The following is a 23192-nucleotide window of genomic DNA, read 5'->3' as shown; positions in this document are numbered from 1 at the left end:
TTGTGCTGTGATGGCAGCTACTGCTAAAGAAACTTAAAAAAAAATCTTCGCAGCCATTCAGATATCCAGTGGCCAATCAGAAGCCCTGCTTGGTAAAAGCCCCATCTGCCTCCCCCCACTTTCTAAGAACACTTGGGTAGGGTTGCCAGCTCCAGGTTGTGGGGGGGGGGGGAGCCTGGAGAGTGCAGAGTTTGGAGAGGAGAAGAACCTCAGGAGAGTGCAATGCTACAGAGTCCATTTCCCAAAGCAGCCACGTTCTCCAGGGGAACTGATCTTTGTTGCCTGGAGATCAGTTGTAATTCTGAGAGATTTCCAGCCACCACCTGGAGACTGGCAACCCAACTTGGTGGGTGCTAGGAAAGGTGTAAGTGGGCACCATGGCACGCACAGGCAGTGTGTTGGGGACCCCTGTTCTAGGCCATCTATTAGGAAGAACTTCCTGACAGTTAGAGCAGTCCCTGAGTGGAACAGGCTTCCTCGAGAGGTGGTGGGCTCTCCCTCTTTGGAGGTTTTTAAGCAGAGGCTAGATGGCCATCTGACAGCAATGCTGATTCTGTGAACCTGGGCAGATCATGAGAGGGAGGGTAGGAAGGGTTACATCAGGGCTTAGTTCTCGTGGCTCCTTCCTACATGCCCAAGGTAATGCCACTTTGGGGTCCGGAAGCATTTTTCTCCAGGCCAGTTTGGCCAGGGATCCTGGAGGGTTTTTTTGTCAACTTCTGGGCATGGAGCAGGGGTCACTGGGGGTGTGGGGGAAGGAGGTAGTTGTGAATTTCCTGCATTGTGCAGGGGGTTGGACTAGATGACCCTGGAGATCCCTTTCAACTCTATGATTCTAATCAGGGCAGGAAATTACAAGCCAGAGTATCCCTAGTGGATGGTTGCCCAGCCTTGAAGATCTCCAATAAATGAGAGCCGCCACCCCTTTCCTCAGTAGCTGGTTCCATTGCTAAATTGCTCTCACTGGTTGATTCAGCACTGGGGTGGGAAATTGTGCCCCTGTAGTGGAAGCACATTAGAGGCGGACAGGGCCACCCTTCACGCGTGGTTGCCCCTGTGCCGCTCCCAGCTGGCACTACCCTCCCCACCTTCCCCTTCGTCACACTGGCGCCGAAGCACCAACTCTGCAAGAATCTTTCTGGGCGTTCCTTCAGCAACCCCCTCCCTCTAAAGAAAAAAAAAAGCTCAATTAAAAAGCTGAAACGGGGGAAGTAAAAAGGGAAAAAAGGAACATAGCTCTGCTGATCTGAAGGCTGCGCTCAGCTTCGCCTCCTCTGGATTGGCCGAGGGCAGAGCTCTCACACGGAGGCTCTACCGGCAGCCAGAACACCATTTCCCCTTCAGTAGTGGAGAGTGCCCTCAATTCATAGCTGACTTATGGTGACTCCTGCTGGGGTCTTCAAGGCAAGAGACTAACAGAGGTGTTTTGCCATTACCTGCCTCTGCATAGTAATCCTTGTCTCCCATCCAATTACTAACCAAGGCTGACCCTGCTTAGCTTCTGAGATCTGACAAGATCAGGCTCACCTGGGCTATCCAGGTCGGTTTCATTTCCCCTGTACATTGGAGCAAAGGAGCTTTTCCTTTGCTCCAGTTTAAAAGGGAATAGTAGCAAAAACTGCTGTGAGTGATAGATGAACCAAGACCCATACAATTCTTTGAAGAGAATCAAGGATGCATAAATCTTGCAAAGACAGAGATCAACTCAAGAACCAAGCACACAGATATGAAGCACAACATAGGAAGAAACATGCAAGAAGAAGGGCTAGTTGAGTTACAGTATTGCCCTACAGAAGAAATCATAGAATCATAGAGTTGGAAGGGGCCATACAGACCATCTAGTCCAACCCCCTGCCCAGTGCAGGATCAGCCTAAAGCATCTCAGATAAATATTCATCCAGCTGCTTCTTGAAAACTGTCATTGAAGGGGTGCTCACCACCTCCCTAGGCAGCTGAGTCCACCTCTGACTATGAAAAAGCTTTTCCTAATATCCAGCCGGTACCTTTCTGCATGTAATTTAAGCCCGTTGCTTCACGTCCTACCCTCTGCTGCCAACTGGAACAGCTCCTTGCCCTCCTCCAAATGGCAGCCTTTCAAATATTTAAACAGAGCAATCCTGTTCCCCCCTCAACCTCCTCTTCTCCAAACTAAACATTCCCAAGGCCCTCAGCCTTTCCTCGTAAGGCTCAGTCTCCAGACCCCTGATCATCCTCGTCGCTCTTCTCTGCACCCTCTCGATTTTGTCCACATCCTTTTTGAAGTGAGGCCTCCAGAACTGCACACAATACTCCAGGTGCGGAGTATAATTGCAGATGTTCTCACTAAGCCACTTTCTCAAGAAAAGTTGGCAAGTCTACGTAAGAAGATTAATCTTACGGACTTTGTACACTAGACCTTGAGAAGGGGTGCTGGAAGAAGCAATGTCTGGTGCACAAAGAGAAAGAGAAAGCGGGCAGCAAGGGCTAGTCAGATACGAATATGATGTCAGCTCCTCTCTTTCGGTTGTGTTATGTCCTTGTCTAATCTCCAGATTGCTACTCTCAGGGCAATATCTCGCTTCTTCTCAGAACCTCTCTCTCAGTCTATCTCTACCTCTCCAGTTTACCATCAATTACGTTGGTTCCTAAATAAACTTTCTTTACTCTTTAATCAGTTCGCACGGTTATTGTTGGGTAAATACTCTGCCAACATTCTGCGCATTCCGTTTTTGCAAAAGGACATGCGAGACATTTCTCTCCAAGGTGCTGATTCGGTTATACATCATTAATGAGTCCATTTAAATAATGTATCCCTCATTAAAAATGGAAGATGAAACTTTTTTTTCGTTTGGAGAGAGAGGGGGGGGGAAACCTGGTTGTGACCCAAATATGTCACAAAGATTGATTGTCGCCAAACAGAAAGCACTTTCCCATTATTAATAATAATGCAGAGGAGGGGAGAGGGGGGGCGCATTATTCAGGAGAGGGAAGTTGAATGACAGGAAGTGCCACCAGGGAAGAGAAGGGAATGCAAAAGAAGAGAAAATGAAAGACAAAAATGGAGAAAGAAAATCCCTTCAAAAGCAAAAACTCAGTGAACATATTTTTAAAAGTAAAGAGTCCAGTAGCACCTTTAAGACAAATCAACTTTATTGTAGCGTAAACTTTCGAGAACCACAGCTCTCTTCGTCAGAAGCATGGCGCTACTGGACTCTTTACCATTTTGCAACTAAAGACTAACACAGCTAACTCCTCTAACTATTTGGAGAGCTGTTGTAGCACAGTGGTTAAGTGGTTTGGTGTGAATCAGCACTCTGCTGATTTACACCAAACCACTTTGATTCACACCAACACCCGCTCCTGCCATGAGCTCAGTAGGTGGCCTTGGGTAAGCCACTCCTCTCAGCCCCAGCTCCCCAGCTGCATTGTGGGGATAATAATAACACTAACTTGTTCACCACTCTGGGTGGGCACTAATCTGTCTATATAAGTGCAGTTATTATTATAATAATATTTTTAAGGTTTAAGGTTTTATATTATAATATTATAATAATAATTATAATAATATTTTAAGGTTTAAATAATATTTTTAAAGGTTTTTTTTAAAGCTTAAATTTCAGAGTTGTTTTCTAACTACTTTTATCCCACCCTTCCTCTGAGAGCACACCGTGGCAAAACTTTATTTGTTTATAATTTTATATCCCACCTTTCTATTCAATCAGGGTCACAAAGGCAAAGGGACTAACAAGTAAAAGCAAAATATAAAACATACCATAAAAGAAATTAAAACCAAAAGTAAAATACCTATATAAAAACACAAAAGCAGCAGTTAAAGCATAGGACAGGAAGGAGAGGTTAAGACTAGACATGGGCATGAACCAGAAAAAAACCGAACCATGGGGGGGGGGGGCCACGAACCACGAACTGGCACAGAACTGGCCCAGTTATGAACCAGTTTGTGGTTCATGGTTTGTGGGGTTTAAATGCCCCTTTCTGGCAGGGAAAGGGGCATTTAATCATTTAAAAGGGCAGGACCCTTTAAACTATCAGCTGGCACGTGGGGGAATCTCCCCTGCTGCCTGCCAGCTGATAGTTTAAAGGGACCTGCCACTTGCAAGGCAGGGCCCTTTAAATGGCCCAAACCTGAGCCCCCAGCCCCAGTCCCTCACACCCCCCCCCCCAAGCCGCAGCCCCAGCCCCCTGGGGAAATGGCCATTTAAACTGGCACTTTAATACAAACCAAACGAACCAGTAGTCCAGTTCGTGGAAGTTCGTGGAAATGAGCTTCCATGAACCCTGGTTTGCGAACCCCGAACCGGGCTGGTTCTTGGGTTTTTTTTGATCCGTATTTAGGTTCGTGTCTATCTCTAGTTAAGACATTAGTGAAAGGGGACAGATGACTCTATCTGGAGAAAGAGTTCCACAGTTTTGGTGCTGTGATCGATAAGGCCCTCTCTTGGGTTACCACCTGGGAAAAATTTGGTACAAGGAAGCTGAAATTGATACCAAAAGAACCCCTCTGCAGATGGTTTAATTCTGGAACAGTTGATGTGAAATGAAAACCTGGTATTTAGACTCAACCCTAGTTGAGAACGCTGAAGGCTGTCCTAGAGAAGGACAGAGGAAGCTAGAGGAACATAGAGCTTGGGCTGCTGTTCTTCTTCTATTCTTGAGTGTAACATATATGCTGTCACCTCTAATGGCTAATTATCTTTCCTTTACAACTCCCAGAAATGGAAAAATTAACTTCTGAATGAAAGGAAATAGAAACAGATGAGGGAAGGTGACCAGGAAGGCTGCAGTTCCTTCCAACTTCCCCTGTGCTTCTCGTCCAAGGGATAATCTATGCCAGGGTATGGCATATGTTTCTTTAAGAGGATTGTATATAAGCCAGAGGTAGGAAGTGGGTAAGGTTACTGGGTCCCCCTGTCCTCCTGGCGGGAGATGGGGACCCTGGCTCCTACCTGCTCACGCATGTGCTCGTGGGCCTGTGCGATGACATCACTTCCAGGAAGTGATATCATTACGCAGGACATGGCTGCCCCTGGGAATGCTCTCATACTCCATGGTGGGGGGGGGGGGTGATTCAGGCCCGATTTGTCCCGAATCGGGCCAGAATTGTCCCGGATCAGGTCAGAATTGGCATGGAACAGGGCGCTGTGGAGTGCAGGAGTGCTCCTACACTCTACAGCAGCCCAGTCCGGGCTGGTATTGGCCTGGAACAGGATGCTGTGAAGTTAGGGTTGCCAGGTCCAGGTTCGGAAATTTCTGGAGATTTTGAGGGTGGAGTCTGGAGAGGGTGGGGTTTGGGGAGGGGAGGAGCCTCAGAATGGTATAATGCCATAGAGTCCACCCTCCACAGCAGCCATTTTCTGCAGGGGAACTGATCTCTGTCACCTGGAGATGAGCTGTAATTCTGGGAGATCTCTAGCCACCACCTGGAAGCTGGCGGCCCTATGCGGAGTGCATGAGTGCTCCTATGCTCTACAGCAGCCCGATCTGGCCTGATCCAGGCCAATTCGACCCCGATCCAGACTGATTCAGGTCCAAACTGGGCTGGATAGTTTCCGCGGGAGCATGCTGCCCTGCTTGGGACCACGCCCCATGAGGCCCATGCCTCCACCGCCGGCCAGGTAAGTGGGGGCGGAGGGTGGAGGGTGGGAGCGATGGATCCCCTGCCCCTAGCGGGGGACTGGCAACCCTAGAAGTGGGAGTGATTGCAAGCTGTAGGATGTGTTTTACATTTGTGTGACTGAGAGTAATAAAGACTGATTTGGAGACTAACGTAAGGGGCTCATTTGCGACAGACAACACAGGGGTCCCCAACCTTTTTGAGCCTGTGGGCACCTTTAGAATTCCGGCGCAATCTGGTGGGTGCAGCCACAGCAAGGTTGCTGGGGCTTACCTTCAGTCACATGGGGAAGACCGTTGGGCTGTGTTCATAGCAGCTGCCGAAGAAACATTTTTAAACAATATGCACAGCTAATCAAATCTCCAGTGACCAATGAGATGCATTGCTGGAAAAAAGCCCCACCTGCCCCTATCCACTTGCTGCAAATGTGGCAGGTGCCAGGAAAGGTGTTGAACGGTGTCGTAGTGTCCATGGGCACCACCTTGGGGACCCTTGATCTGTGCAAATACGTTATCATGAACTAGCCTAGAGAACTCTGAGGATAAATTTACACAAAGCAGAGTCTTTCTTGGAATTATACCTCTTCTAAGAGCCCCACCCCAAATTTCTGAATGCACACAAAGCCTCCTGAATGTAGAAATGTAGCATATCAGGGGGTAGGCTAGAACATTCTTTGCTGATGAGCTAGTTTTCTACAGGCGGATTTTTGTTCATCGGGCAGGAAGCATTAAAAAAAGTGTGATTGCTCCTCTTCACCGAGACCTTTGGCTCTGGTAGCTCTTCCTGTGCACCAACTTGAGCCCCTGAGTGGGGGCCAAAGCAGAGTGGGAAGCCACATACCTCAGTTATGCAATGTATACGAGTCGTTCTTACTCGCACGGGGCGGGGGATCCAGCCACACAAAAGCAGCGGTGCTTCTTTTTCACTACCAGAGAAATCCAGCCTTACTTTAAGCACCCAGGATCCAGATTTGGGTACGCAGGTTCAATTTCTACACTTGGTTCCCCCTTATGAATGGCAGGATTTCCCACCCATTTCTACGCCTGAGCTTCACAACGGCTCAGGATTGGCATGGATTGGCACCCCTGGGCAGCTGCCGAGGCCCTGGCATTCCAGGAGGCACCATGGCTGACCTTGAGGCACTGCAACACCCCAATACTCCTGCTGTCTTTCTTTCAGGCCTAGAATAGACAAGAGGGCTCCTCCGCATGAGAAAAAACCAAAATCAAAGAAACCACGAAGGCCAAAAGGAATAAATTGATATTACTGCAGTAATATCAAGCTGGCAGTACCCGTCAGGCTCTTGTGCTCATGCTTAGCCATCAACTATAACCACTAGACCGTATTGTCCTTTGAAGAAAACTCCATATTAACACCTATAAAGGAACAAGCAAATAGAATTACCGCACGGAGTACATCTCTGGAAGACCGGCATTATTGTCATAGGATGGAACTTTACCGGTTGGACTCCTGATTGCATTTGTACATAATTGTATGTTTGGATATTTATTGGATATTTATGGGAGGATCTATTGATATTTGTGTGTTAATTACTAGAAATTGCATGTTGACACTTTAGCACTTTGCACTTTGAAATTTAAAAAAAACATTAAAAAATTCTTAATATCAGTTTATTCCTTTTGACCAAGGTTTCTTCTTTAATACTTGTCTTTCTTTTGGGGATATCAGGAACCAGCACCCCCCCATACTGGAACCAGAGCCAGCACCCCCCACCCCCAATACTGTACCTCTTCTTCTTCATCCACCAGCAAGAGGCCAAGGGCAAGATGGGGCTACCAGCAGCCCACTCGATAATCACCTACGCGCCTGATCCCCGAGTCCTTCTCCCCTCTGTTCCCCAGGCTTTGAAAATAGAGCTTGCTGCATATACCCAAATGCCGTCCCTGTCTCTTGCATATGCCCTACTGGATATGTGCATGGCTATCCATGTTTGGAACTGTGTTCAGAGAAGCCTGGGGGATGAAGACAGAAGGACCGTCTTCTGCCGTGAATCCTGGGAGGTGTGGTTGGGAGAGGAGGGTACATGAACACATAAAGCTTCCGTCTCCTGGATCAGCCCCTTGGTCCAGGAAGGTCCAGCAAGGTCAGTATTGTCTACTCAGATTGGAAGCAGCTCTCTAGGGTCTCAGGCGGAGGTCTTTCACATCACCTGCTACCTGGCCCTTTTAAATGGAGAGGCTGGGGGTTGAACCTAGCACCTTGTGCATGCCAAGCAGATGCTCTTCCACTGAGCCATGGTCCCTCCGTCAGCACACTGCCCTCCCCTCCTCAAAGAAGGAAAGAAAAAAAAAGCAGAACTCCAGAAGCGATTTACGGCAGCAAATGACGCAGCACCAGTCTGATCTGCTGATTTTTATTATTGTATTCAAATAAGACTGTACACGTTTCATGCAGGCGACATGCTTGTCCCGGCAGCTTGCTCCGGAGTGGAAGGCTGGGGGTTACCTTCCTTAGGCTGCTCCGGGCCTGCAGTAACTGGGTCCTGGGATGTAGCACCGGGGGGTTGATCAGGGGTCCTGTAAACAAAACAGAGACTGTCATTCCACAGATGCATCCAGAAGTCCAGTCCTTGGCAGGGGACAACGGCAAAATTAGGTTTTTCTTTGCTTGCTATGGAATTTGGCAAGGGTGTTGGGTTGGGATGTGAGGTCCTTGATTCAGGAGGCATACAGCCGCCTGTGGGCTTGATGCTGCTCTCAAAGGCCGGTCTAAACTGATGCTGTTACAGGGCAATCCTAAGAAGAGTTGCCCCAGTCGAAATCAATGGGTTTGGACTGAAGAAACTCTTTTTAGGATTGCACTGTTCTTTCAGCGGTGTTCACTGCTCCTTGGATTCCCTATATACCACACAAAAGAAGGTTCAAGACCCCCCCCCCTGCAATAATCCAAAATGGGCTATTAAATGTGTTTGCCAATTGATTAGAAAGCCACATAATGAATCTTAACCAAAAGGAATAAATTAGGACTGTTTCTCTGTCCTTCCCTGGACATTTGTGATGGAAATCGGTAGGATAACAGGATGTAGGGTTGCACCCTAAAAATGCATTGGTGTGTGTGTGTGTGTGTGTGTGTGTGTGAGTGGGGGAAAATTTCATTAAATGATCAGATTTGCAGATTTGGATTTGCAAACACACATTTTGAAATAGAAATGCTTTCGATTTCTACATTTCTTTGTTTATGTAAAATATTCATATCCCGCCTTATTTCTTCAGACTCAAGGTGGCTAACCATGCACCGAACAATTTGTTCAAAAAGAAGATTCCCTACGGGCCCTGGATCCCAGCTGATCTATGTGGAAAGGAACGCTCAGAAAATGGATTTTATTTCTCCAACCAGAAAGCAAGCTCCCCACATAATCTCAAAGACCGCTCCCCGTAAACAGCCAAACATTCTCTGGTAGTTCGCACACTCTCTACTCCGAGCCTTTTTTGTTACTAAGGAAGGGCGATGCTAATGGTGTCTCCCTGGCACGCTGGGCACTTTTAATGTTGCATTTAGAAGTGAATATACAAGCATGAACAGGCAAACTTGATGGAAGATGACAGCTCAGCCGTTTCATTCCTGTAAAGCGAATGATGGATGTTGACATGCCACAGCGCAGGGGGAAAGGCAGGCGGAGCTAATTTGAATTTAGTGTTTTGTGCGACAGTGTCCCCAAATCGGATCGGCTGACCGTAGGAAAGTGGAGTGGGCAGGGCACAATACACTCTTTCTGCTTCAAAGGATCCCATCCCAGATGCACCCCGGTTGGGTTGCCTCTGTGTGCTGTAGGTGATCACAGCTGTGGTAAATGTGTCTGTCCTTTTTCACATCTCTAAAACTGTCCAACTTTCGCTCCTGGGACTTCTTCAGGCCTGCTTCAGGTTTTTGAATGGACATTGTTGGTTAAGTTCATTCAGTTACCACCTGTTCCCCACTGATAGCCCGTTTGGTGTAGTGGTTAGGAGCGGCAGGACTCTAATATGGAGAGCCAGGTTTGATTCCCCACTCCTCCGCTTGAAGCCAGCTCGGTGACCTTGGGTCAGTCCCAGCTTCTCGGAGCTCTCTCAGCCCCACCCACTTCACAGGGTGATTGTTGTGGGGACAATAATAACACACTTTGTAAACCACTCTGAGTGGGTGTTAAGTTGTCCTGAAGGGCTATACATAAATTGAATGTTATTATGATCATTATTAACTTCTAAAGCGTTCAAAGCAACCTACATTCCCACAATTTATCCTAACAACAACTCGACAAGGTAGGTTAGGCTGAAAGAGTGACTTTCTCAAGATTGTCTTTTGAGCTTTCTGGCAGAGTGAGGATTTGAACTCAGATCTCTCAGGTTCAACTCACTAACCACTACACCATGTAGGCTGGATTGCCCCTTTGGGTGACCAGTTATACATGCCTTTCTACTAGAAACAAATTCTGCGCGAGAAATTCTCCTGATTCCCAACTTCAGAAATTCAGATTGAGGGCTCAGCCGGACAAGACTAAATTTTCACGTTTTGGGCTAGCTGTAAGATGCAGATTTTGGGTACGGCAGTTCTGTTTGTCTCACAGCCAGGCAGACAGGGGAGAAAGGGTTTAACCCTTCAGCTCCCCCTCATTTTCTTTGCTTAGCTCTGATATTAGCATTTTAAAGGGGTTCTTTCAAATGCTAATTAAAATCAGTTTCCTTATTTGATGAACTTGTCACAGCATTGCCTATGAGGGATGCCATTGGCTTGGTAGTTTCAGAAGAAATCAAACTGTAAAATGATTGAATCTACCAAATTGCTCTTAAATGTGCATCAAACTGTCCGATGCATACGGTGGCTACGATTCCACAAGATGCCAACTGCCCGTTCAGATCAGTGGCCTTCAACAGGCTTAGCTCTGTTTTCCGCCTCTTTTACTTTCAAGTATCCTACAAGGGCCATGTACAAAATGAAACTGGAAATCTGGGTAAATTTTAAACGAGAACGAAATGTCTGTTCCAGCACAGCAGTCTTCTTCCTCTTGGCTAGAATAGACTGTGTCCATAAGTGCCCCTGAGAAAACACGGCAGAAGATGGCAGGAAGGGTCTTGGGGCATCTGCAAAACTCACACGTTTACTGTGCCATCAACTTTTGCAAGCAAGAATCAGTTTCAATTGGTGCATAAAGTGGACGGCAGAAGGTGATGGGCATTTACTTTGTGTTATGAGAAAGATGGTTTGCATAGGTCAGGGGTGGGCAAATTGCGGCCCGCGGGCCACATGCGGCCCACTACAGAGTTTTTTGTGGCCCGCCAAGACAGTAGAAAAGTGTGATAGGGTACATTTGTCTCATTAAACTGATTCTAAAATTAAATGTGCTTGCAGCTATAGATGATATGAAATTAGCACAATAAATAAATTGAATAAAACTACCACTATTTTATTTAATTTATATTTATTGATTTTTATGATACAATTTATACCTTTTCTGAAATGCAAAGTTAACTAATGAATGCAATCATTTTAAAAGGTGCGGCCCTCCGCTAACCTCCGCTCCCACAAAGTGGCCCCCGAGCCAAAACAATTGCCCACCCCTGGCATAGGTCATATCTTGATAGAACCTCCATGGTCAGAGAGTGTGTATCTTTGAGCACCTCTGCCAGGTCATGGCAAGAAAGGAATCTTTGGGGTGCTCTATTATTTTTTTATTTATTTCAAATTTCTATTCTGCCCTCCCCGTGAGCAGGCTCAGGGTGGATAACAACATATTAAAATATATTAAAATAAAAATCCATCTGCATTAAAATATCATTAAAACAGCAGTGTATTAATACATATTTAAAACAGGATGGTGGACAGCCTTTACAGGGAGGGTTAAGATTTTATACACCCCTTTCCCCCCTATATGTGGCTCTTTGTTGTTTTCTATATTGTTTTTTATAGTTTTCTATATGTGGCTCTTTGTGCTCTATCTTGACTAAAGAACTTGTGAATAAAATCTTTGTATCTATTTGCTTGCTCTGACCTGGATAGCCCAGGTGAGACCAATCTTGTCAGATCTCAGAAGCTAAGCAGGGTCAGCCTTGGTTAGTAATTGGATGGGAGACCTCCAAGAAAGACCAGGGTTGCAGAGGCAGGCAAGGGCAAACCACCTCTGTTAGTCTCTTGCCATGAAATCCCCACCTGGGGTCGCCATAAGTCAGCTATGACTTGAGGGCACTCCACATCCACATCTGTTTGCTTATCACCCCTCGTTCCATCCTGTATTTTGGTTATAACAACACAAAGGTCTTGCTGTGTACAGTCAGTTTGTACTCTGAAAACAAATGAAGGCTACGTATGCTTCCTTCCTTCCCTGTTCTCAGCCTTGGGGATGTCTTTCCACAGCAATGTAGAGATAACCACGGAGTCTTTCTGATCGTTTGTTACGTGATCTGAAGGGAAACATTATCTCGACCTGTCAATCTATCATGTCCCGAACATCATGAGACATTTACTTGATTGTTTATCTATTCCTGTAATAATCCTGTGTGTTGTAAGCAATTGTTGCTTGCATCATGCCTGAGTGATGGTATAAATGTAGGGGCTGCTTGGTTGTTGGCTGTATTAGTGCGTGCATCAGGCTTATCTGAGAACTTCTCATAATAAACCCTTTCCTGCTTCTAAAATCACCAAGCGTGAAGCCTTGATTTATTATTCAGACAAGGAGAGAAGGGGACCCTCGTAATTGGCAGCAGAGGTTTTAAAAGTTTCCCCCAACAGTGTCCATTTCTGCTGAGTCTTGGAAAGCACTGTGCTTTGCTACGGGCCATGTGGGGAGGAGGATTCTATTTTGTGCATTTTGAGAGCACCGCTGTGTACGTCGAGAACGTCGTAGCGGCCATCAGCCATCATATAGCACAGCAGGGCCCTGCGGAGGCACCATAAGGCCTCGGACCTTCCGCAACACTTTCAGAAACCCCACAGAAATCCAGACTACCTCTAAAGCTGACCTCAGGGTTTCTGCCCATTTCTGGCAATGCCCATCTGCCCAAGAACGTCCCTCCTGCCAGCTTCTTGGTCCAGATGACAGCATGCCACAGGCAGTAGCCAACTCCCCTTAAATTGGCTTCTCAAAAGTGTCTACCTCCTTCTGCTTAATGGTACACCCGGCCCTGGAATGAAATGAAGACATTGGTGTTCTCAGTAGCATCTGGACACATCAAAGCAAACACAGGCCTCTGAATGTACCTCCCTCTCTCCCACCTAGCTGTGATAGTCCTCAAAGTAACCTTTGGGTCTTTTCCCAGCAAGGGCTCTGAGTTCATCTTACAGCTGTCAGAATCCAGGGGCCAGATGTCTTGCATAAATGTCTCCTTTGCCATTTTGTTGGGTTATATTTATCATTTTATTTATCATTGCAGGGGGTTGGACTGGATGACCCTAGAGGTCCCTTCCAACCCTATGATTCTATGATGACATTGCTTAAGCAGATTAGAGTGTTTTCTAGTACTGAATGTTGGTCTAACAGTGAAATCTCAAGCAGTTTCTCCAGTCTAAGCCCATTGAAGTCAATGGGCTTAGACTGGAGTAACTCTGCTTAGAAGTGAACTGCGTCTGATAAAGCGACACACTTTTCTAAATGATAATAAATAGTATTCCGCAATCTGTCTGTATCCTACCTGCTGCATGTTTCATCAAGGGTCTATTCTCCTCCTCCACCAATATCTGATTGTCAACTGATTAAATGTTTTAAGTGGGTAGTCTTTGCATTGGACAAATTTATGCACAGTCAAAAACTCGAAAGGAAGAATGTTATACTTTAGTACCATTTATCTCTAGAAAGAAAGGCCATTCTTTTACCGATAGAAGCTTGCAGCCCTAATTTTTAAATTTTATTTACATCATTTAGGCCCTGTCTCTCTCTCAGTAGGGAACCAAAGCGGCTTACATCGATCTTCTCTCCTCCATTTTATCTTCACCACAATCCTGTGAGGTAGGTTAGGCTGAGCGGGTGTGACTGGCCCGAGGTCACCCAATGAGCTTCCACAGCAGAGTGGTGATTCGAACCTGATCCGAATCTGAAACTCTATCCAATATACCACACTGGCTCTCTTGGTTTAAAAAACAGACTCAAGTAAAGAAGGGTCTGGTTTAGTTTTGTGCCTTCCTTGATTTGTTTGCAGCTGTTTAAAAATGCTGTACTACATTTATATACTGCCCATCCCAGAGCCCCTGGGATGGGCGGTATATAAATTGAAATATAAATAAATATAAATAAAATAAATTTCTAAATTAATTTAACAGCCATTGAAAGAGACCCAGCCCTGCATCATTATCTGCAAAAATGCTTCTGTAGCTTAATAATAATAATAATAATAATAATAATAATAATAATAATAATAATAATAATAAAAATAAAAATAAAGATTGAGGAGGTGGATGTTCATCTTTAAGATTTATTTAACATAGTCCAGGAAGAGAAAGGAAGGAGGAGGCCCTTTTCGAGCCAGCAAAGTTCACAAGCACGGTACAATTGATTATCTATACATTAATATTGATTGGGTAAAATTACACTAAGAGCAAAATTGAGGTCCGCGCCAGGAGAGACAGTGTGCTCTAACACGATTTAGGGAGACAGCTTTTGTGTGTGTGATATGCATTCGAACTCAGGCCACAAAATATTAATTAGACATCTCAGATTTGCCTCTCCGAGGCCAGAATACAGATTGTTTCATGGAGGATCATGTACTTCCCAACAAAAACACCGCAGATGAGCAAAGCGGGTGACTGTGGTATTTATTTCTTTCTTTTTTTGCAAAGCCAAGTGAAGGTATAAACAAGCGATGTGAAGGACTTTTAGCACCATCTTGTAGATGGGAAAAAAAAATAACCGTACAAAAGAGATACAATAAATGTGACCAAACACACAGTATAGGAACAGTCCAAAGGAAAAAGGGGAGGGGAAGCAAGCAAGCAATTTTTTTTTGTACAAAAGATGCAGAGAAATGTGTTACAGGTTTTGCCAAGACGCAATAGAATCTGCTTGAAGAAAAACTGTAATTAGAGTGATCCCAAAAACAAGAGAGTCCTTGCACTCTATGGTCAGACTGAAATGAGACATAGGGTTGCCACCCTCCAGGTGGTGGCTGGAGATCACCTGGAATCACAACTGATCTCCCAGCAACAGAGATCAGTTCCCCTAGAGAAAACAGCTGCATTGGAAGGTGGAATCTATGGTATTATACCCCACTGAAGTCCCTCTTCTTTTCGAAACCCGCCGTCTCCAGACTCCACCCCCCCAACTCTCCAGGAATTTCTCAACCTGGAGTTGGCAACCCTAGTATGCAATCCTGAGCACGAGAGTGCCACTGAGCTTAATGGGACTTACTTCCTATTAAGTGTGTTCTGGTTTGCAACCTTGGCTGTTACTATTAATCCGGGAAATGAGAAAAATGGCCTGTGGATGCTTCCTACATCCCATATTTTAAAAAGTTTCTTTTAGAGTGGAGTTCCCCCATGGACCAGAAGGGGGCAGCTTAGCATCCAAAGAGCCTACCAAAGATCACCTTTTTATGGCCAACCAGGTTAATGGGGAGGGCCTAGAATTCTAGAAGTTATAACGCTGTAGAGTCCACCCTCCAAAGCAGCCATTTTATCCAGGGGGACGGATTTCTGTAGTCTGGAGGTAGGCTTGCCAGCCTCCAGGTGGTGGCTGGCGATCTCCTGGAGTTATAACTGATCTCAAGGCCGTAGAAATCAGTTCCCCTGGAGAAAATGTCTGCTTTGAAGGGTGGACTCTATGGCATTGGACCCTGCTGTGGTCACCCCCTCCACAAACTCTGCCCTCTCCCAAATCTCCAGGAATTTCCCAACCTGGAACTGGCATCCCAATCTGGAGATCAGTTGTAATTCCGGGAGATCTCTAGTCTCCACCTGGAAACTGGCAACCCTACATCAGCCAAGCACCATTCCAGCTCCTCTAGTTGTTCACGAACCTTCTAAAGGATGGTATATTGTCGAAGGCTTTCACGGCCGGAGAACGATGGTTGTTGTGGATTTCCCGGGCTGTATCGCCGTGGTCTTGGCATTGTAGTTCCTGACGTTTCGCCAGCAGCTGTGACTGGCATCTTCAGAGGTGTAGCTCCGAACGGTCCTACAGCCCGGATACAGTCCGGAAAATCCACAACAACCTTCTAAAGGATGCATTTACCGCTCCCACCCTCCCAGGAGCTCAGTTTGATGCTAGGCTAGTTTGTGAGGAAGTAAATCCACTGCTGCACTCCGCTCAGTGGCAATTGGACTTCCTAATGGGCATTCCTTCTGGGACTGCATTTGTGTGTCCAAAAATCTGATTCTGGATTTTTTTTTAGGGGGATTCCCCAGGCAGTGGCTGCTTAGCCAAAGAGAGAAAAACTCTCCCACATTTTCCATGGGCCACCTGGATCACAGCCCTAAATCTCTCACTGCCTTCGAGTCGCTAACATAAATGTATTTTGCATGGTGCACATCACACCCTGACATGTTTGCATGAACCTCTTCTGAACTGTGGTTTGTATAACTGAGGAACAGCCATGCCCCCCCCATCCCAGCATTCTGAAGAGCAAATGAATATTATGGATCAACCTATGAAGCTCATCATGAGGCATGCATTCTTTTGAAAAAGAAAACGCCGCACATTTGCAATTATTTCCACTCTTTCACTTCCTGAACAATATACCTGATTTCCTCCAGCACGCTGGAGGTGTAACACCTTCCCCCCTCCCCCTCCCCACTACATACATACAATCCTGGCTAAACGGCACGCTCTACAGTTCTAACACAGCTATGCTCGGCAATACACCACAGAAGTCATTACACATACTTTATAGTCAAGGCGCCATACAGAACACATCACACACAAGATACACTACGATTTTTGCATTCCGTTCGGTAAAATCTGGTTAAGTAAGATTTGCTACCCACCTGTCATACATGTCCCCCTAAGTCTTGAGATATGTTTTCCTAACCCAGCCTTCTGGCAAAAACATCATTTCCTCTCCTTTCTTGACTATCTCCAAAAGAAGCACGTACATTCTGCAAGTTTCTAGGACCTAAGATTTAAGGGCTCGCTTTTCAGCTGCTGTCAGAATATCAGGAGGATCCCTAAACTGATTGCCCTGAGATCCCCCCACTAGTTATAATTTTGTGTGTGTGTGTGTGTGTGTGTGTGTGTGTGTGAAATTAACGGGCAATGTCCGATTTGGAATGAAAAGAATTCCAACAGACAAAAGAAGTTGCTTTATATCGAGTCACATCGCTAGTCTATCGAAACCAGGATCGTCTGCTCTGGGGTCTCATCGGCTTCTTGGACTTTTGTGAGGTAGGGTCTTACATTATCTGCTTCTCAGAGCTAAACTACAAGAACGAATTGCACGAGGGTGCTCACGTGAAGGGAGTCGCAATGTTAGCCAGGAAGCTGAGTTGTAAAAGACAGATCGGAAGGCTTTGTCGATTTCCTCTCTCTACAGACCAGCAAAGATCACTCCTTAGAGGGTTTGTTTATTTCCTCTTCACCTCCTAGAAGGGGAGGTGAAACTGACAGAGCCTTCGGGAGGCAAAGAGGAAATTAACAAACCCTCTGAGGAGTGATCTTTGCTGGCTCTGTAGAGAGGGGAAATTGACAAAGCCTTCGGATCTCTTTTAAAACTCAGCTTCCCGGCTAACATGGCAACTCCCTTCACATGCACATCCTTGTGTAATTCATCTCTTGTAGTTTAGCTCTCGGTCGTTTAAGAGTGGATTGACCCCGGGAGATGTAGCTTGCAAAATTGCTTTACTGCTCAGTTACTACAGCCCCTCCCTAATAATGCCGATACAAAGGGTTTACACCAGGGAAGAATGGGCAATTTTTGGCCAATTCCCCCTTCCACTGCAGACCCTATTTCATTACCTCTCCCCCATGGTGCTGTTATTGGAAGTCTACAGTGTTATCATGTCATTATGTTCTATGAGACATTATTGAGCAGAAGGGGAAAAGCACACATGCCTTTGTAGGATCTTGACCCTGAAAAGTACGTGCTACCAAGGAGCCAATCTGGCATCTTCTTAAAGAGAGTGCCCTCAGGTACTGCTGGCAGCCCTCCTGTTCTGGCACGGTACGGCATAAGGAAAAGACTGGTGATGGGCAAGAATTTTTTGAGTCAGCTATGAGAAGCTTGAAATGGACTTCGTTTCCTATTTTGGGTGCGCCCCTTTTGTGTCCTCTTGCCTCGGGCCCGACAGGCTTTACAGGCTGTTGAAACCGGGGCAAAATCGGTTTTCTAGAGTACAACGTGCAGATCACAGAGCCCCAGCCCTCTCTCGATGTGCTTTCAACTCTCTGGCTCAGTTCAGACATTACACAAAACCAGGGATGTATTGTAATGGCAGTTCGAGACAACTAGGATTTGGCTGGCAAGAAATCACTCGAATTCTGGTTTGCCTTGACAACGCAGGTTCCATCGGCTTTGCTCTGGCTGGGCAAAAGGCAATGCCAAAGAACAAGCCGGATTTTCGGCAGTTATGCATCATGTGAAGCCAGAGCTAGTTCTGGTTAACCAACTTCCACTAACTAGAGTGATGTTCAGACAATCGCATGAACTACTGTTTATTTAATTAACACCTGGTTTTATGTTATGTGTGAACTGAGCCTCTTTCTCTAGCTTTCCTAAACCCCTGATGCCTGCAAACTGAAAAGCAAGGTGATCCATGCCATCTATCTATCTTTGAGTCCCTTCTCCATGGCCTGAAACGATACCTCCTAATCTTCCTTGGAAATCACACATAAAAAGCTTCCAATACAGTTGGTACACAAGCAGATTAGAAGCCTCTAATTAATTTTGTGGCCTTTATTTATTTATTTTTAAGAGAGAGAGAAAAGAGGGAGGGAGAGAAAGAGGGAGAGAAAGAGAGAAGGAAGGAGAGCGAGTAAGTGCAGAGAAATTTACTCTTTTGCCTCGGCCAACTTATTGTTCATCTCTTTGCTTTTCTCCTTGTCCTCCGCGCTGGTTCTGCTGGCGGCTTCCGTGGTCTTTTTCTTGGCAGCCCGGCTGGATGCCATCTGCTTATCTTTGGCTTTTTTCAGCGGTTTATGGCTTGTGGGTGTCTTTTTTGGTTTTGGAGGCTGAGGGCTAGGCTTCTCCACCTGGACGGGTGCAAGCGACAAACCACCGCCACAAAGAGAAACACGTATGACACACAAGGGAGAGGTGGGAAAAAAGGGAGTTTAGAGAGGACTAGCAACATGGTGGCAGGTTTCGATTTAGAGGGCAGTATCAGGCATAAATCTTGAGATCCTGTTATGACCAGTGCAAAAGGAGGGGCAGTTCTTAACATGTTCCTTATGAATCCAATGTGGGAGCTGAATGGATTCCAAAGTATGTTGTAATTCTAAAGTATGTCAAAAAATAAAATACGTTGGATGGGATGGCTTGGGGCTGCATTGAACATGCCACCTAGAACTCCCCCAACCTTTATTAAACATTTTCTTTCAGCAGGAACACAACAGGAAAAAGTGTGTGTGTGTGTGTGTGGGGGGGGAGATACTGAACACCATGGCAACGTAACTTTTTGTCAATTTTACCCTATATGTGCAAGTGGGGTAAAAATGACCCCAATACCAATAGAGTGTGTGCGTTAATTCACACAAAAAATTACAGGGGACTATAAAATACAGAGACAATTTGCATCACTGAGGCTGAGAAATATAGAGAGTATGGCACTGGAAAAGATAAAAATCAAGGCAGTATCCATTTCCCCCCACTTCCTGAAGTCTAGTTGTTCCTGCTGTTCTTAAAAACCTCTATATACAATCTTCTTAGGTTTCCTCATTCGAAGGATTGCGATTGAGTAGGATTGCCAGCTGGGGCAACTGGATTGGGGTGTGTCTGCCCTGCACAGTCCATTTTGGATTGGACTCCTGAACATCCAAAGCTTAGTCTGAAATAGATACGAATCAACCTCTACAAGCCTCCAGGCACTGGCGCAAGTCAATGACATCAGTGCCACGTGCCAGTGTTTGGAGTAGGGTTGCCGTTCCCCTGGTAGTGATGTGAGATCCCTTGCAACCAGCTGGTGATTTCTGCTGCTACTCATCTGGATGGTGGGGGTGGGGGGAAAGGCAGGAAACTACACGGAGCATGGGCAGTGTCCTGATGCACTGATATCACTTCCGGGTGCAGAGGAAGTGATGCCAGCATGTTGCTGGTAACATCATGATGTCACCAATGAGGGCCTCTGAAGCCGGTAAATCTCCCCTGCCGGGCAATTGTAGTTTGGAGAACAGTAGAAATGGGCATGAACTGAAATACGAACCAAAGTTTGGCATGAACCAGGCCGGTTCGTGGTTCGTGAACCGGTGGTTCATCAGAGCCCATTTCTGATGAACTGCCACATACTTTACGCTGCTTTGTTTGGTTTGTTTTTTGGTTCATCACGGCAGACAGCCTGGTGCCGATTAATCAGTTTCCTAGGCAACAGGGGATGGACTTCCTGCAGACCTTCTGCTGAGCCGGAAGTGGCCTTCTCCTGACCTGGAAGTGACAATTTGCTGACCCGGATGTGACGTTTTCGCAATCCAAACGAACCAGTTCACGAACCAGGGCAGGTTTGTCAAAGTTCGTGGTTTGTCGTGAAATGCGACAAACCACGAACTGCACAGTTTGGTTTTTTTCCAGTTCGTGCCCATCTCTAGAGAACAGTCTCCATGTTACAAAACCACCCACACTTCATATTATTTATTGGGAACAGGGAGGAAGTTCAGGTGGACATCTTATGTAGTGGCAAAGAGAGCGGTAGGCACTTTGACCTGCAATTGTCTTCCAGAGAAGCTAGGAACCATGGGTGGTGAATCCTCTGGTTTCCTAGGAAATTAATCCATTCTGGAGATACTGGAGCTGAGAGAACACCATCCTTACTAATGGGGACTCACAGGAATGCTGGTGTTAAAAGCCCTGCAAACAACTGTCCTTCTCTAGATATAACCTGTGGGACTGGGTTCAAAGGTTTACTTATGGTAGAGTTTTCCGCTGAAGCAAAGAGACTTCCATCTGTTCAAGGAGTCATCCTTTGATGGAGGAGGTGTGTTCCGCCAGCGGAAGGCTCTCTGCATCAGTGGAAGTTGCACCAATAGCGGAATGGAACCTTTGGGTCCAACTCCACATGTACATTCTCCCTGTCACTCTTACATCATTATCGTCAGGAATGGTGGGCCAGGATCAAACTTAGATGGTCATCTGACAGCTGTGATGATTCTCTGACATAATATGAAGGTACAGAGATTGAGAGAGGGAATGCATGAAGGGATGGGCCAGTGCTTGGCTCTCATAGCTCTTTCTTATATGCCCGGGGTAATGCCAATCACCACTTTGGGGTCAGGAAGGAATTTTCCTCCAGGACAGATTGGCTGAGGATCCTCTGGACATAGAGCAGGGGCCACTACAGGAGGTGAAAGGGGGGAGAAGATAGCTGTGAATTTCCTGCATTGTGCAGAGAATTGGACTAGATGACCCTTGGGGTTCCTTCCAGCTCTCTGTTTCTATGAAAACTCCACCCTCCCCAGGTGCCACCTCAAAAATATCTTGGCATTTGCTGGCTAAGGGTGGACAATCCTAATCCGCAGTGATTTCGATCTCTGCCCTAAAGTTCAGTGATGGGAAGATAGTGTATAATGTATGAAATTTGCTGAGAATATTTTTGCACAAGCACCACTGAAACCAATGATAGCTGTACAAGAGCATGGATCTGATTTTCCACATTTATTTTCAGCGTGACTGGCAGTGTCGTTTGCCTGTGCGGTCCCCATCCTTTCTTACCTTGGGCGGTTCCTTGTACGGCTCGCTATAAAGGCTGCGTATCCTCCTGCGCTCGAGGAATTTGTTATCCGGTGGACCGAGCTTAGCACTTTCTGCAGTGAATTGAGTACTGTAGCTGGTTTCCTGAACCATTTTCTCTTCCGGGGGTTTATACAGACTCTTGGCTCTGGTGGCTTTCGCAGGCTTGCTATCCATGGTCCATGGTCGAAATTCGTTTCTGGTGGAAGGAGGAGGAGTGAGAAGTGAACGAGGATTGGCGGGAAAGCTCAATAAATGACTTAACGGGAATTGTTGGCTTTTCTTAAGCAGCTTCCCAGCCTTACATGTTTATGAACTGATGAAGCCACTTATTAAATACTAAGCCAGATCACTGGTCCCTCGAGTTCAATATTGCATGTTCTGATTGACAACTGCTTTCCAGAATCTCAGGCAGAGAGTGTCCGTTAGCTGAGATCCTTTAACAGGAGCTAGATCCAGAGGAGTTAGCCGTGTTAGTCTGCAGTAGCAAAATAGTAAAGACTCTTTACTATTTTAAAGGAGACAATGCTCTGGACTGGCCCTGAAACCTTCTGCATGTGAACCAAGGGCTCTCCTACCGAGCTATGGCCCCTCCATATCTGTGCAAAGAAAGTTCTTTCTCAAGGCTTGCTACCCTAGGGCCGAGTCACACAATAAAAACTCATAAAACGTGGCTGCCGCAAGATCTTTCAACCAGATGCACGCTGCTCAGAACTCAATTCCAGGAACATGGTGGCTCAGTTTCGATCAAGACATGGGGAGCAGCTGCTTAAGTTTTCCCTTCCACACCATATTTCTGACCTGAAATGCCCCACCTGTTACTTAATATTGTTGTTAGGGAATTTTGGGGGTGCTCTATTGTATTGTTGTATTGTAGCACAGTGGTTAAGTGGTTTGGCTGCGAATCAGCACTCTACTGGTTTGAATCCCACTTCTGCCATGAGTTCAGTAGGTGGCCTCAGGTAAGCCACTCCTCTCAGCCCCAGCTCCCCAGCTGTATTGTGGGGATAACAATAACACAAACTCGTTCACCGCTCTGGGTGTGGCACTAATCTGTCTAGAAGGCTATGTATGCTTCCTTCCTTCCCTGTTCTCAGCCTTGGGGATGTCTTTCCTCAGCAATGTAGAGACAACCACGGAGTCTTTCTGATCGTTTATGTTACGTGATCTGAAGGGAAACATTATCTCGACCTGTCAATCTATCATGTCCCGAACACCACGAGACATTTACTTGATGGTTTATCTATTCCTGTAATAATCCTGTGTGTTGTAAGCAATTGTTGCTTGCATCATGCCTGAGTGATGGTATAAATGTAGGCGCTGCTTGGTTGTTGGCTGTATTAGTGCGTGCATCAGGCTTATCTGAGAACTTCTCATAATAAACCCTTTCCTGCTTCTAAAATCACCAAGTGTGAAGCCTTGATTTATTATTCAGACAAGGAGAGAAGGGGACCCTCGTAATTGGCAGCAGAGTTTTTAAAAGTTTCCCCCAACAGCGTCCATTTCTGCTGAGCCCTGGAAAGCACTGCGCTTTGCTACAGGACATGTGGGGAGGAGGATTCTATTTTGTGCATTTTGAGAGCACCGCTGTGTAGGTCAAGAACGTCATAACGGCCATCAGCCATCATATAGCATAGCAGGGTCCTGCGGAGGCACCGTAAGGCCTCGGACATTCCACAACACTTTCAGAAACCCCACAGAAATCCAGACTACCTCTAAAGCTGACCTCAGGGTTTCTGCCCATTTCTGGCAATGCCCATCTACCCAAGAATGTCCCTCCTGTCAGCTTC

At 46.1% G+C, this 23192-nt stretch overlaps 1 protein-coding gene across 1 annotated transcript in view; it reads right to left on the bottom strand.

Annotated features, from left to right (window-relative positions):
* Positions 1-8018: 8018 nt before the first annotated feature.
* The window catches only part of MAP6 (microtubule associated protein 6), a 57434-nt gene continuing 42260 nt past the window's right edge, over positions 8019-23192 (bottom strand). Inside the window, exons 2-4 of the mRNA XM_054974133.1 lie at positions 21385-21601; positions 18520-18716; positions 8019-8148 (exon numbers count right to left, since the gene is read on the bottom strand). Of these exons, the coding sequence (XP_054830108.1) occupies positions 8019-8148; positions 18520-18716; positions 21385-21601 (544 nt within the window). The remainder of the gene's footprint in view (positions 8149-18519; positions 18717-21384; positions 21602-23192) is intronic.

This window comes from Eublepharis macularius, chromosome 3, assembly GCF_028583425.1.
Source record: "Eublepharis macularius isolate TG4126 chromosome 3, MPM_Emac_v1.0, whole genome shotgun sequence".
Classification (NCBI taxonomy): Eukaryota; Metazoa; Chordata; class Lepidosauria; order Squamata; family Eublepharidae; genus Eublepharis; species Eublepharis macularius.
This window is presented reverse-complemented; position numbering and strand designations above follow the sequence as displayed.